At 41.6% G+C, this 14,035-nt stretch overlaps 2 protein-coding genes across 2 annotated transcripts; one reads left to right on the plus strand and one right to left on the minus strand.

The window, feature by feature from the left end:
* Positions 1–235: 235 nt before the first annotated feature.
* LOC148344354 (neurofilament heavy polypeptide-like) lies at positions 236–5,317 on the plus strand. The gene is given in 5 exon segments (XM_088297081.1): positions 236–878; positions 1,847–1,967; positions 3,375–3,690; positions 3,693–3,794; positions 3,877–5,317. Coding segments are annotated over 5 exon segments (2,145 nt in total). The 5' UTR covers positions 236–248; the 3' UTR covers positions 4,853–5,317.
* A 685-nt stretch (positions 5,318–6,002) lies between these two features.
* Positions 6,003–13,831, minus strand: thoc5 (THO complex 5). Its single transcript, XM_088297150.1, has 20 exons — positions 13,668–13,831; positions 13,349–13,454; positions 11,718–11,861; positions 10,997–11,110; positions 10,785–10,882; positions 10,488–10,634; positions 10,279–10,393; positions 9,878–10,010; positions 9,687–9,764; positions 9,532–9,575; positions 9,023–9,122; positions 8,497–8,605; positions 8,328–8,429; positions 8,144–8,240; positions 7,473–7,584; positions 7,280–7,383; positions 6,778–6,865; positions 6,575–6,690; positions 6,319–6,509; positions 6,003–6,203 (listed from the first exon to the last, which is right to left on the minus strand). Exons 2-20 carry the CDS (start codon positions 13,445–13,447, stop codon positions 6,140–6,142), a joined length of 2,055 nt encoding a protein of 684 aa, XP_088153276.1. The 5' UTR covers positions 13,448–13,454; positions 13,668–13,831; the 3' UTR covers positions 6,003–6,139.
* Positions 13,832–14,035: the final 204 nt, after the last annotated feature.

Genomic DNA, 14,035 nt, shown 5'->3' on the forward strand with positions numbered 1-14,035 from the left:
CTACACCTAGGCCCACTACACTACTGTGCTTTAATGTTGGTCATGATGGTTTGGAGAGCTCACTTTCCTATGCAGCACTTGCTTGAAAAAAGTTTGAGAAAATATAATTTGACTAGGATAGATACAAATGGAGGCTTACTTTAAGTAAAAGGTGTCTCTTTAAACAGCCTTGGTGCTGACTAGTGACATTCCCTCCCCTGCCCTCATATATAAAGCGAGCACTCCCCCCTCTTGCTGCAGTCCCCAACATGAGTTTCACGGTGGAGAGCCACTTTTTTGGCCCGAGCGGGCTCCGCAAAGCCCGACCAGTCTCGGTGTCCTCCAGCGGCTTCCACTCTCAGCGCCGCCGTCTCGCTCACAGCCAACCGTCCTCCGGGGACAGTATGGACGCCTTCAACGGTGACATGTCCCGTAGGAGCGAGAAGGCGATCCTGCAGGCGCTCAACGACCGCTTCGCCGGCTACATCGACAAGGTGCGCAGCCTGGAGATGCACAACCGCAACCTGGAGGCGGAAGCGGAGGCTCTGCGGCAGAACCAAAGCGGTCGCACCTCAGTGGGGGAGCACTACGAGCGGGAGCTGGACGACCTACGTGAGCTCATGCGGCAGCTAGGCAGGGAGAAGGGTCGCGCGGCCGTTGAGTATGAACGCCTGGAGGAGGACATCCAGCAGCTGCGGGTCCGTCTGGAAGAGGAGACGCGCAGTCGGGAGGAGTTGGACGCGGCCGCGCGGGCCATGAAGAAGTACGTGGACGAGTGCCAGCTGGCCCGAATGGAGCTGGACAGGAAGCTCCGAGCCCTGGACGAAGAGGCCGCCTTCCTCAAGAAGAACCACGAGGAAGAAGTGGGCGAGCTCCTCGCTCAGATTCAAGGCGCGCAGGTGGTACAAGCATTAGTTCGATGTTCTACGAGAGCGCACTGATTGAGCGACTACACTGTAAAATATTGGGAGTGATATTCACTTGAAAAATCCTGCGACGGTCCGTTAGTATACTTTTGGTGTCTGGTGCAAACCTCTGAATCTTACCAACGGATTTATTTTTGCTTCCTTTTGGAGGTACCAGCAATGTACTCTCCCCAAGTTGCAGAGCCAATCTGGAGGTTTTCGGTTCAATCCTCAATCACATTGCGTAACCTTGTGTATGAAATCAGCTATGTGAGAAAGTAAAAACTAACCTCCCTTTAGTGTTTTTTAATTCAATAAACTAGTGAAAGTTACTGAAAAACAATTCATGTAAAATTTACTTAGAATGTCTGAGTGAAATAACTTTACTAGAATTTTTCAAGTAAATATCACTCCCCATTTCTTACAGTGTACGGTGCACAGTCTTACTATAGTGACGTTCAATCGCACGAGAGTCGCGCTAGTTTTTTTCCACTACTGCTTTCCACTATAGTAGGCACATTAATAGAACAACTAGGATGCTCTACTAGAATGACTACATCTTACCAGTAGTGATGTTTTTCCACTACCATATGACATTTCTGCACACGAGTTGAACACTAAGGGCACACAAATTGACCAACCACCTTAATAGAGATACTTTTACCAATATTGCCAGACATTTCTGTGCGCTTGTAGAACAACATTAAGGAGGCAAAATCTTGCACTAGTTGACAACTAGTAGAAATAGTGACATGGTGCAGTGCTTCACAAGTAGTACTAATATGGCACAGATGTTTTCACTAGTAACATCTAGTTGTTCTATTAGCAGGTCCTCGTCCATCTACTTGTGCGCTGAATTGTCTCACTAGTGAGGACAAAAAGTTGACTGCTACACTGACAATTCAGCGTACTACTGGGATTTCAAATAAATGCTCATACAGCTTTCCATATGATATGTTTAGATGAATTTTGACCTGCGTGACTCGTCCAAACTGGACGTGACTGAAGCTTTGCGGGAGATCCGCGCACAGCTCGACCGCCAAGCAATCAAGAACGCCACACAAGCCGAGGACTGGTTCAAAGGTAATGCTGGCCCATTGGGAGTAAGTGTTCCAAAACATTCTTTCCAGGGATAACAGATGCGTGCAGTACCGAGGTGTCAAATTCATTTTCATCACAGGCCACATTAGTGCATTTGATTATCATATACAGTATGTTGCTAACAACAAATTTGAAGTCAGAAAAATTGGATAATTGTGGAAACTAGAAAGCAAATGTTTAAGTAACAACAAAGGGATTTAGCGAAACGAAATGTTTTGAAAGGGAAGAAGAATTGCAATTTTAGCACCTATTTTCTGGCAAAATGAAAAGAACGAATCCATGAAGACGGAAACGTAAACACTTTATTTGCTTTAGCTGGCCACATAAAATTATGTGGTGGCCACATTGGGCCCCCAGGCCCTGAGTTTCATACCTGTGATGTACATATGCTCTGTTCGTCATGCTGAACTAAGAGGTTGGCAAAAGGGATGATACGTTTTTTTTTTCAGACTGATAACAGTATGAGCATTCTCTGATACCAATACTGCATATCAATAACACTAACACTTATGGTATATGTATATTTTTTATGAATCCAATGATAAATATTTATGAACAACGACCGCTTTTGTATTCCTGACGCACCGATGTGTCAAACGAACGCAATGTAGTAACTACTACTTAAATATTAGTGACTGGTATCAGCATCCTGTTTGAGAACCCGATACTTTGAAATAAGACCTGTATCGGATCGATACCTGGTCTCGCCCATCCCTAGTGTGCATGACTTGACAGTTTAAAAGACCACCAACCAAGCACACGTAGGCAGCATAGCAGACTAGCAAGAAAACACACAAATGAGATTCTACAAAGATAGCCAACAATATAACATAATTTGTTTAACCTTGAACCTGAACAAATACAGTAGAAGTGCTTCAAGGTCACAATCAATGTTGTCTCACCTAATGCTTATGTTGGCGTGGAAGAAAGCAAGGACACGTGACTTTCATCTCCTGATTAACTTGACTCAAGCTACAATAATATGCACCAAGCGCCTGCATACACAGCCTGCTAGACCAATATTCTTATTATCAGACAGATGGGTGAAAAATAAGCATCCAAGTCCAATAGCAGTATTTTGAGGAGTGTGTGTTAGGTGTAAGTATAAATGTTCTATTTCCAAGGCTTACGTCGTGTAGAAAGATGCATTCTGCTGATCTGTTTGGTACGCAACAAACACAGTTGGCAGTATGACCTTGTCTACTGTATGTGATGTCATGCTGACTGCAGCAGTGAGGCTTATTCACGCTTACAAGAGGGGACTGGGCAGGATGCTTGGTTAGACACATACTGGACAGGAAGTAGGAAAACTACAACACACTCAAATATGGTGTGTTTAGTTGACATTTTGGTGTGCATCGTGACACAATTAAACATTGGTTTGTATAGTGCGTGTGGAGCGTCTGACAGAGGCGGCAAGGTCCAACCAAGATGCCATCCGGGGGAGCCAAGAGGAGATTGTGGAATACCGTCGTCAGCTCCAAAGTCGCACCATTGAGCTGGAGACCCTCAGAGGAACCAAGGAGTCCCTAGAGAGGCAGCGTTTGGAGAGCGACGACAGACATCAGGATGACCTCGACTCACTTCAGGCAAGACAACCACAAATACAGACATCTCACCATAAAAAAAACAAAAGGCACGGGGATGTGAAATCTGTCTGTCTTTTCATGAATCTAATCTTCAGGACACCATCAATCATCTGGACTCTGAGCTGAAAAATACAAAATGGGAGATGGCCAGCCAGCTAAAAGACTATCAGGAACTTCTGAATGTGAAGATGGCTCTCGATATTGAAATAGCAGCTTACAGGTTGGTGCCCTCATATATTAATGCACGTCAATCATAACACGCCTCGTGATAATCAAAGCTTCCACGTTGTCTCCAAAACCAGGAAGCTACTAGAGGGAGAAGAGAGTCGTCTTGTGCCAGGAAGTTCCTACTCCTACTTTGATATTGGAATTTCAGCACATCTAAAAGTGAAAGAAGATAAAGTGATTGTTCAAGAGCAGACAGATGAAACCCAGGTCACAGAGGTGACAGAAGAGGAGGAAGAAGGTGAGGAGGTTAACAAGGAGGAGGAGGAGGATGAAGGCAAAAAGGAAGAAAACAAAGTCGAGGAAAAGGTGGAGGACAAAAGAGAGGACGCGGGTGAGCAAGAAGAGATTGCCAAATCGCCAGAGAAAGTCCCGAATTCTCCTCAGTCAAAATCTCCCACCAAACCACTAGAGAAAGTATCAAATTCTCCTCAACCTAAATCTCCCCCCAAATCACCAGAATCCAAATCACCCAAATCCAAATCTCCTCCGAACAAATCCCCACGCTCCAAATCTCCCCCTCCCAAGAGACCTGAATCTCCGGAGAAGGAGAAGGTCAAGCCAGCCGCTGCGTCCAAAGACGACACTAAAGAGGAGAAAAGAGAAAAGCCTGTGCCTGTTAAAGACGAAAAGAGGGACGCAACAGTTAAAGATGAAAAGGTGGAACAACCAGTAAAGGAAATGGAGAACAAGGAGAAGGAAGCAGAGAATAAAAAGGAGGATGACAAACCTGATGTCAAGAAAGACAGCCAAACAACTGAGGTGTTAAAGAAGGAAGAAACTCCAAAGCCTGCTGACAACAAAGCTCCGGCCTCAAAACCTAAAGAGGATTCTCCTCCATCAGTTGAGGAGAAGCCATCAACTCCTAAACCGACAAAGGCAGAGCCAGATAAGAAACAAGACGAGAAACCTTCCCCTAAAGTTGAACCTGAGAAACCAGAAGAGAAAAAGGAGACCAATAAAGGAACTGCCGACGGAGGCAAGACGGAGAAGGTGGCGAAATCTCCTGGCACTGAGTCCAAAGACAAGAAGGAGGAGAAGGCCAATAAGTGAAGTGGAGTGGACAAAAAAAAAAAATTATAGTTGTGAGCAGGAAAGATGCTCAAGCATAAGCAATCTTTATTTTTATTGACTTACTTCCCATATACGCACCTTTCATGCTATTATGTCTATGGGCAACACTGATGTCAAATATCAAGCTCTTTAAGTGAACGTGACAGCTGCCTTTCAATATTCAGTGCATTTACACTGTACCTGCACTAGCCTTCAAGGCCAGAAGCCAAGCTGAACATAATGACCCCAAATAATATATTTAAATAAACTATATACAAATATCTATATTATATTTGCTATGTTAGAAAGATTAGTAAGACAGACTTAGATGCTTGTGCACTTTAATGTTTCTCTTCACAGGTGAGATGTCTCACCTCTCTGACCTGCGATGCACTGAAAGTAGTGTGATATGTATCAACCTGCTAAATATGCAACACAAAACAAAAATAAAGGATGAAAACAAAATTGCGTGGCTTAAGTCGGCAGGGGAGACTTATCATCGGCTATAAAGAGGTGAAGATTCGTGGAAGGAAATGTCAAGTCTAAAAGGTAAATGCAGCAAGAGTTGCCTGCATTGCAGTGGAAGGAGAAGGGGTGGAGACACTGCACCCGTCCTCACGTCCTGCAAAACTTGCTCATGTATAAAAGAGGAGCAGTGCAGCATAATGCCACAACTCAATTTCAAATTTAGGTGCCTATTTCCATCACAGCATTGACACACGACAGAAGGCACAATGTGGCACTGCCTTGTTGTCCTCTCATGACTATTTCTATAGTAATTGAAAAACAGCTTTGGTGTGCAAGTTAAAAATACATTTCTGGATAACAATCTTAAAAAACAAGAAGTCAATAAAGCTGGGGTGTCCATTTATGGATAAGCTTTTGGCACGGGAAACCAGCAGACATTGAAACAATGTCTGCCACGTTATCATTCGGTAATTAGATCTCAGTGTGGCTAATTAATACAATGAAAAACACAAAATTGAAATGTACTTAATTGCCCTGGATAACCTTTTGTAGCTGCAGTCAATGAACACAATGTGCATACATCACACGGTGAATAAAAGGCAAGCTTATGTTCTATAAATAGCACAAGAATGGGGTGTAGAGAGAATGGAAAATTTAGTCAATTTAGACATCACAGCTCGGACACATTTTTTTGCAAGAAAATAAGGTATCAGTTTATTTCCCAATATCATTACATTTTTTTAACGTCTACAGCTGGTCTAAAATGCTTCAAATAGCGGTAACGGGTTAACAATTCTAAGAGGAATGGCAAGTCAACTTTTAGCGATGACTGAAGAGGCCCAGAGGATGGTTGTATTTGAATGGCTTCAGACGATTTGGACCCCTGTGAGAGGAGAGAAAAAAAATAAAATAAAAAAAAAAATAAAATAAAAAAAGACCACAAGTCAGATATAAGTGGACATCAAAGATTGGGAGATTTTATTCTATGAAGTACACACTTGACAGTACGCAGGCACATCTTTTCACGGGGGAACTCCCGTGGTCCTTCCACACCATCATCCTGTTCTTCAGTCTCTAGGTAGACATCCAGACACACACACAAGCGTGAAATCTGATTGGTCAAAAGCTGGTAGCCTGGACGTGGCCCCTGCAGTTCGTTTTTGAACACGTTCACCTCACTCTCCATGGCCTAGAACCAAAAGATATGAGTGAGCTTGTTTTTTTTGTTTGCGGCAGATTATAAAATGATTTTACCCGAAGGTTGTCATCAGTGCGCCCGCTGCGCTCTCCCTTCCAGTTAAGGGAGAGGGAGAAGAGAGGGGAGATTTCTGGGTAACGAGGATTCAGCACTACTGCAGCCTGGAGACGAGCTACAAAATATCATATGAGAGGTTCACAGTTATATAAAGTGGGGGAAAAAAACTGTATTTGAAAGAAACAATAAAAAAGATGGTTACCTGTGCCTCTCTCAACAACTCCAGAGAAATACATATCCGTCTCTTTTGCCAGACCAGCGTCAGTCACATGACGTGTAAATGTCAAATCCTAGCAGAGAGATTAGAGGGGCTTTTAAAAGGACATGATTGAAGAAGAAAGAAAAACATTTTTTTTTTTTACATTAAGCATTCCCACACCTGGCCACAAAAACAGAGAAACTGAAAATATGTACTGGTTCCCTTTTTTGTGCAATCATCTATAGCTACCTCATTTTATGAGCCTCACTTGGTGCACCAGAACTTTGAAACAAAATGAAAGGCCTTTCCAAAGCTTTTCCCACATTTTCAAAAGCATGAAATAAATCCATTGCAGATCACACATTAACTGAATGAAAACAGTTATTCTTACTAGGCATCATCCAGTTATTTAGGACACTGCATACAGTATGCACCTCAAAACTGATCAAACAAGAGGTTTATTTGTCCTTACAGCATAGGGGTAATCTTGAGTGTGTGTGCATACCATGTACTCCTCGTAGGTAATGGTGGTCCATTGAGCTAATCTGGAAATAATCTTGGCTGGAAAAAGGTGCAAACACTCACTGGTGACGGGGATGATGTTGTGCTCTGTGGAGAGACGAAAAAGGTCAGCCACAATTGAACAGCTTTTCATTAGGACCACTTAATGTACACGGCCGATGGTTGCTTTACTTTACCTAAAGAGGCAAACTGCTTATGTAGAGCCAAGCGGGACAAGACCCTCCCCCTCAGGAGCTTCATGGTGTTCTCCATATGGCTAGCACTCAAAGAACTGCCCACAAGCACACCCTGCAGAAATAAGCAGCAAGAAATAAAACTTGAATCAACCGCCAGGAAAATTATCAAGTCACTTTATGAGCATAAATTTGTTATCATTGATAAAAAAGGCATTTTATTTTTTATTGCATAATTAAATGTTTATATCAAGAGGAAATTATAATACAGCAATCCCGACTATGAAACAAACTGCTTGGTAAAAAATGAAAAAGGCAGGCGTGCACAAAAATAAATAAATAAAATCTGTCGACTTATTCTTCTTGACAATACAAAATAAAAAAAAGTTTTTAAAAAAATGGAAAATGCCTAGTGACAAACAACCTCGCATTGATAGATCCATGTAGGTTGTCGGATTGATTTCCAACGCCGGTGACCATGTTGATGTGTCCTTGAGCAAGACACTGAATCCAAATTTGCTCCCAGTGGACCCGGCAGCCGCCTCCAATTGGTGTATGAATGTGTGTGAATTGCTGAATGTGAGGCTTTGTAAAGCACTTTGGGCACCATATGGTGTACATATAGCGCTACATGAGGAAAGTCCATTTTTAAGTTTGAGATTTATTTCACGCACCTCAGAGGTATCACTAGGAAAATGTAATCCTCCAAGATTCTGAACCCACTTGTAGGGATGACCCAGCTGCTCCACATTGTCGGCAAAAGAAGCAATCCTGTGGACGTGATGTGATGTTTGTAAATTGTTACTTTATAACTTAAACGAATGACACATGTGGTTAGAACTGCCATGGCCTCCTTACCCAACTTTATCAAACTGGTAACGGTTGGCTGGATTGGGTGTTTCTCTTCCATGGTCGTTGGAGTACAGACAGCTGAGAAGGGTCTCAGATTTGACCAGCTCCCTATCAATGGAGCTCTCATTAGCAGTGGAGAGATGAAGGCTTAATCTAAACACACACTTGCACATACCCTGCACTGATGGCTGTGGTGAGGTCTGTGGAGGCAGAAATCTTTGCTTTCACCGTCATGACGTTGAGATTTATCAGGTAGTAGAAGTAGAGATAGAGGATGCTGCCATCTGTTGAAACAAATTAGATATTAGTAAATTACAAAAATCGCTTTGATACGGGGATTATTCACTGGGTTGTTCCACTAGGACAGAGTAGCGCATCTGTGTGGTTATGATGGACCACAATGGAGTCATGATGACCTCCCTGACATAGCAAATGACGTGCGAAGCTGGCAGCAGACATCTGGTCAGAGACAATGTCTTAGAGATTGCAGTAGAGTTGGGCAAAGAGCACTCATTAGAAAATGAAATGCTGCAGCAGCACAAAGATGAATGCCCCGTCTCTCACCTCTCTGCTACCCTTTAAGGAAAGTAAAGCCTGCAATGCAGCTTTATGTTTTCCGTTAGTCACCAGCAGAGGGATCAAGATGATGCCATTTCATAAAGACTGAGTTTCAATGCCTTCAACAAAGTGAAATGAGTTACCTTTGCACGTCAGGTCAAAAGAGAGGGACAGTGGGTGCCTCTTGAGCATCTCTCGTCTTTTGTCATCCAGCTGGCCGCCAGCAGTTGACCGTCTCCTCTTCTGTAAAATCCCGCGCAGAAACCACATTTACACTTTAGCTGAATACGGGACAGTGACAAAACATCTACTTCTACAGTAACTGATTGTATGGAAGATTCTAAGGTATTTAGTTTGAAAAGAAACAGGGCATAACCCAATAAATCGCCATTCTATCCAAATGTGGTTAAGCTGAAGCTTTTCAGCCATTCCTGTCAAAAAAATAAAATAAAACCTAGAATCCCTCAGCTGGCACCCATTTCTATGTAGGAAGTGATCAATATTCCTTCTTCGTCACACATCTGTCCTCAGTGTGACAGTTGGATCTTAAGGGACACTTTATGTGACAGTTGCAGAGATGTGTTTCTGAAGCATTGGCAGACCTCACCAACACGTGTGTGTGTCTGTGTGATTAAGATGAGCCAAGACTCACCGTTTTTTCCTGCTCTTCCTCTGCATCTGAGTCACTGTCATCATCTGCATGACAGAATAAGTGCATCAGTAAAATAGGAGTGCAAAGTGTGCTTTTCTTGTAGTGGCTGTGTATATCTGGTACACAATGACAAGCATAAGTATTCATGTCCTCACCTTGAGAATCCTCTGGAGGTTTGGACATAGCTTTGGCCTCATCCACATCTCCACTGATTGACACGCTCAGGTTCTTGTCTGAATGAAAGGAGAAAATTACTCAGAATTGAATTTTGCACTTCAAAATCCAAGTATAGGAACTAATATAAAAGGGTGAGCTGGACTCCACTGAGTTTTAGACGCTTCCTCACCGCATGCTTGGCCGTAAGCATTGGCTTGGACAAATAGGACATAGAGGGGTGGTGGCAGGTGCTGAGCGATCTCTGTGTGTTTCTGGGTCTGTTCGACAGGCACGGCAAGGTACTCTTGCACTGGCATGGACGCCTTTGCAAAGGAGAGGGAGAAAAAACCACAATGACATTCTACAAATACGCACCTACACAACTAAATAGATAGTTGCTGTTACTCAAAATGAAAAACGTTCTCAATGTATTTGATGCACAAACATTCAAAATGTACAATTATCTATTCTTCCTACGATATCATTTTAAAAGATGCACTTTTGAAGAAGTTAATTAATTCATAAGGTTGCTGATATAGACTATTAGTCTAATAAACTGCAGGTGAGGAAGTTATTAGCCACATGTGGCACCTGCATGATGGCATTCAGGCCGGGCTGCAAGCTCCTCAGGTGTTCCTTCTTGACCTCAATACTCTTTTGAATCTTCTCCTTGGTGGCCTGAGACTCTTTGTATGTCACTGCCAACCTGCATCAATCATTAAATAAACATTCAGTTTGATGTGCAGAACTTTCAGGCCATTGTGCATAAACTGAAGGGCGGCGCAAAAATGTTTAAGTACCTTTTCCTCTGTTCAAGCTCCCAGTCTAATCGTGCCAGTGTGAGCTGGTGCGGATCATTTTTGGTGAGTTGTGGCCTAGAAATCTCCTGCGGCGCATCCTTGTAAAACTCTTCCTCGCTCACCAAGTCTATTTCCTCATGCTTCGACCTGAGATCACAACAAAGATGCCAATTAAGTCACATTTCTGAAGACAAACTATAAAGACATAAGCCAACAAGTCAAAGTAAGAATAACACTTTATTTGACTATACTTGACTCTGAAATGAATTTACGGTCAAGGAGGTATTTGGTGCTTACTTGAACTCCAAACATTTGCTGATTTCCTTCTGAAGATGCAGAACTTCATACAGAAGATTCTGCAGCTGGAGGTGCAGAACATCCACTTTCTGCTTTGCCTTTTGGGACAAAAACAAAGCACTGACATTTATGTTCACCAACACACCGCATAGCACTGATCATCAATTTGTGAATCCAAATATGTACACAATTACTTGGAGCAATACGCTTACCTCGTGGGTCTGGTCTCTGCCTCTTTTGAGTCGCATGTGCGCCAGACGATTGAGTTTTTTTAGAGTCATGAAGTGGTTGCAGCTCTGTAAGCGTTTCCGTTCAATCTCAGCACACTGCAAGAAATATTACCAGCGAGTGGCCTTTTAAAAACACACTAAAAACAGATTTGTTCAAAAACCATGATCTTACTTTCAGAATCATTATTAGCCATCACATATTATACCACAAAGTACTCCCACAAATGTAGACGATTAATTCCAAATTAGATTTGTCAAACTTATTTTTGACGTGGGCCACATTGTAGTTCAGTGTTGTAATAATCAAAGGCAATTTGAAACATGACGTTGATGCACATGATTTGCCTTCGCGGGCCACGTTAAATGATGTCACAGGTTAAATCTGTCCCCCAGGCCTTGAGTTTGACACCTGTGGTCTATGACGCGGACTAATTATTTTTTAAAAAAATGATCAATGTAGTTTGGACACTTCAAATTAAAATAATGCAAACTTATTGGACCTGCCCACAAATAGAATCAAAATTAAGAATAATTTGGAACCTACTTCAAAATGAGACACCAAAATTAGAAGTGGAATTGTTCAAATTCAAATCATGCCCAACACTAGCCACACACTGGTACAAGTTACAAAATACAAAAAAATGTGTAATTGTATTAACAAGGTACAGCTGAAATTAACTGATGACATAAATGTAGATCTCACCCCCTCCTTTGCGCCACTGGCTTTGAGCTTCTGTATTTCACCCATCAGAGTGGCCAAACCTTCGCATGATTCTTTAAACTGGAGGAAGTCTTCCTCATGGTCCCGGCCGTCAAGTTCCACCTCCTCATTGTAGACACGTACGTCCTAGAAATAGACAGGTGAGTATTTTATTGTGCTGGTCGTTCAGTTGGTCAACAGTAAATAAAGTAAATAATACTTAACTGTTGTCTTTCTCGTTTACAAATAGTACATAGTGTTGCTGATTTTATATTTTTTAGTTGTATTCAAAATGTAACTTGTTACAAATGACTTTTTGGGGGGTGGCTACCTATTTCATATTAATAATAACTGATAATTTAGCTAACTGTGACCGTGAAATGAAATTCCATAAAACCTTATCCCCAGAATCTGGTTTTAATGAAAATAGATATTTTTTGTTGCATCTGTGGATGGGATTGTTCTTACTATTGTAAGAAGAGCAGTAGGATTCAAAAAACAAATCCACTTACAACACTGAAAGATAAAGTACTAAATAATTGAATGCCAACATTACATTTCCCTTGTCTTACGGAATTTATGCTGCTGCAACTAGAGGTGTCAAAAATAATCAACAGCTAATCAATCTTAATATTAATTGATTATTTTAAGATGGCACGGTGGCCGACTAGTTAGCACGATGTAGTGATCACAGTGCAGAGGTCGTGGGCTCTCTTCCAGCCCTGGGATTCCTGTGTGGAGTTTGCATGATTTTCCTGTATCTGCGTGGGTTTCCTCCGAGACTCCCACATTCCAAAAACATGGATTGTAGGTTGATTGGACACTCGAAATTGCCCCTTAGTATGTGTTTGAGTGCGGATGGTTGTTCGTCTGTGTGCACTGCGATTGGTTGGTGAGTATGTCCATCCCTCTGACTTGTGTGATATTGTTTAGTTGTTTTTTGTTGGGTTTTTTAATAATTGATAAAAAGCAATTATTGGCTAATAAACGGTAATCGGGGAAATATGGCATTATAATGCACTTTAATGCAAAATAAAATTGGATCCAATTATTTGAATAAATGATGCAATATCGATTCCAAAAATATTTGACTGGCAGCTCTACTTGTCACCATGACTACAAGTGTACAATTAAGAATCCCCTGAGCAGAAGCAGTCCAGGTATACGTATTTGAGAACTGAGTCCATACAATTTCCTTCGTAAATTCGTCATCCTTATTATTGCAATTTACAATTTGACAGGAAATTCAATTGTTATAGTTGACCAACTTTATTTTTATTATCTAAACCATATCTATATTTTGTATAAGAATTAAAACTGCTGGCGTTAACGGCGCATATTCGGCAGTACATTTATTTATTATTAGATTCTGAAAAAAAAAAAAAGATATGTCATACTAAATTTAGCTTTTTTTCCCCCCCTCACTAATTGTATAAAAGCACGAGCGGCTAATCCACACCCAGTGCTACCTTTGAGACCCCCCATACACCCTTCTCCTCACCAAACTTACGATCATTTACTAAACACAAAAAGTACCCAAATAAGAACGATGTTTTGTACGCTAAGTTGCCATCACTTAAAAACAAACGCAAATTTAAATCAGGTCAAAAAGTTTCTGAGCTCGTTTCAATTACCTGCTGGTCTCCGTCACCTCTGCCTCGTTTCACCTCGGGGGGTCCTGCTTCGTTGCGAAGAACCTTCGCCTTTCGTTTTTTCAGTGCGTCTGAAGACATTTTTAAGCTGGAAATGAGTTAGAGTGGTTAGTGTGGGGAAACAAAAAACATTTAGCACTACATTTCCAATTCACGGATTTACATGCTAACAAGCGTCATGCTAGTTAGCTAGTACATTTTAAGACATAGCTTAACACTTAATAGTGTTGTATCTAATGGAAATAAATTAAACACCAATATACAATGTTACACGGTTAAGACTTTACACACACCTACGTACCTTTATGTTCTGCAAAATGGGCTTGCTCTTACAAAAAATGTAAATGTGAACTGCTCACAACGTTTCCGAATTTACGGAACAGCTCGCCGGAGGCCGACGGAAGCTGTTCAGTGCCAAAGATTCTCAAATTCGAATTGTGCGGTCTTCTACTGCCACCTGCAGGAAAGTCATTAGCAGGAAACTACAATATGATGAGATCGTTTTGAATGTTTGGTAGTCCTATTATCTGGAGTGCACACTATGAATAACTAATTAATAACCAATTTCAATCTATTTTTGGGTTACTTTTTATCATGTGTTCAGCTTTTAATTTGTATGTCATTTGTTGCTATGGCTTTAAACAAAAAAAAATCATATAACCCTTGTGA

This window comes from Idiotropiscis lumnitzeri, chromosome 1, assembly GCF_059441095.1.
Source record: "Idiotropiscis lumnitzeri isolate Australia: NSW breed Sydney's pygmy pipehorse chromosome 1, RoL_Ilum_1.0, whole genome shotgun sequence".
Classification (NCBI taxonomy): domain Eukaryota; kingdom Metazoa; phylum Chordata; class Actinopteri; order Syngnathiformes; family Syngnathidae; genus Idiotropiscis; species Idiotropiscis lumnitzeri.

Excerpts from the sequence above, each read along its gene's own strand:
- thoc5 (XM_088297150.1), bottom strand. The coding sequence starts at position 13,447 with ATGTCTTCAGACGCACTGAAAAAACGAAAGGCGAAGGTTCTTCGCAAC. Across the intron at positions 10,394-10,487 it reads GAGCTTGAACAGAGGAAAAG|GTTGGCAGTGACATACAAAG; the intron begins GTACTTAAACAT and ends TGATTGATGCAG. Across the intron at positions 6,691-6,777 it reads AGTTGTTGAGAGAGGCACAG|CTCGTCTCCAGGCTGCAGTA; the intron begins GTAACCATCTTT and ends GATATTTTGTAG.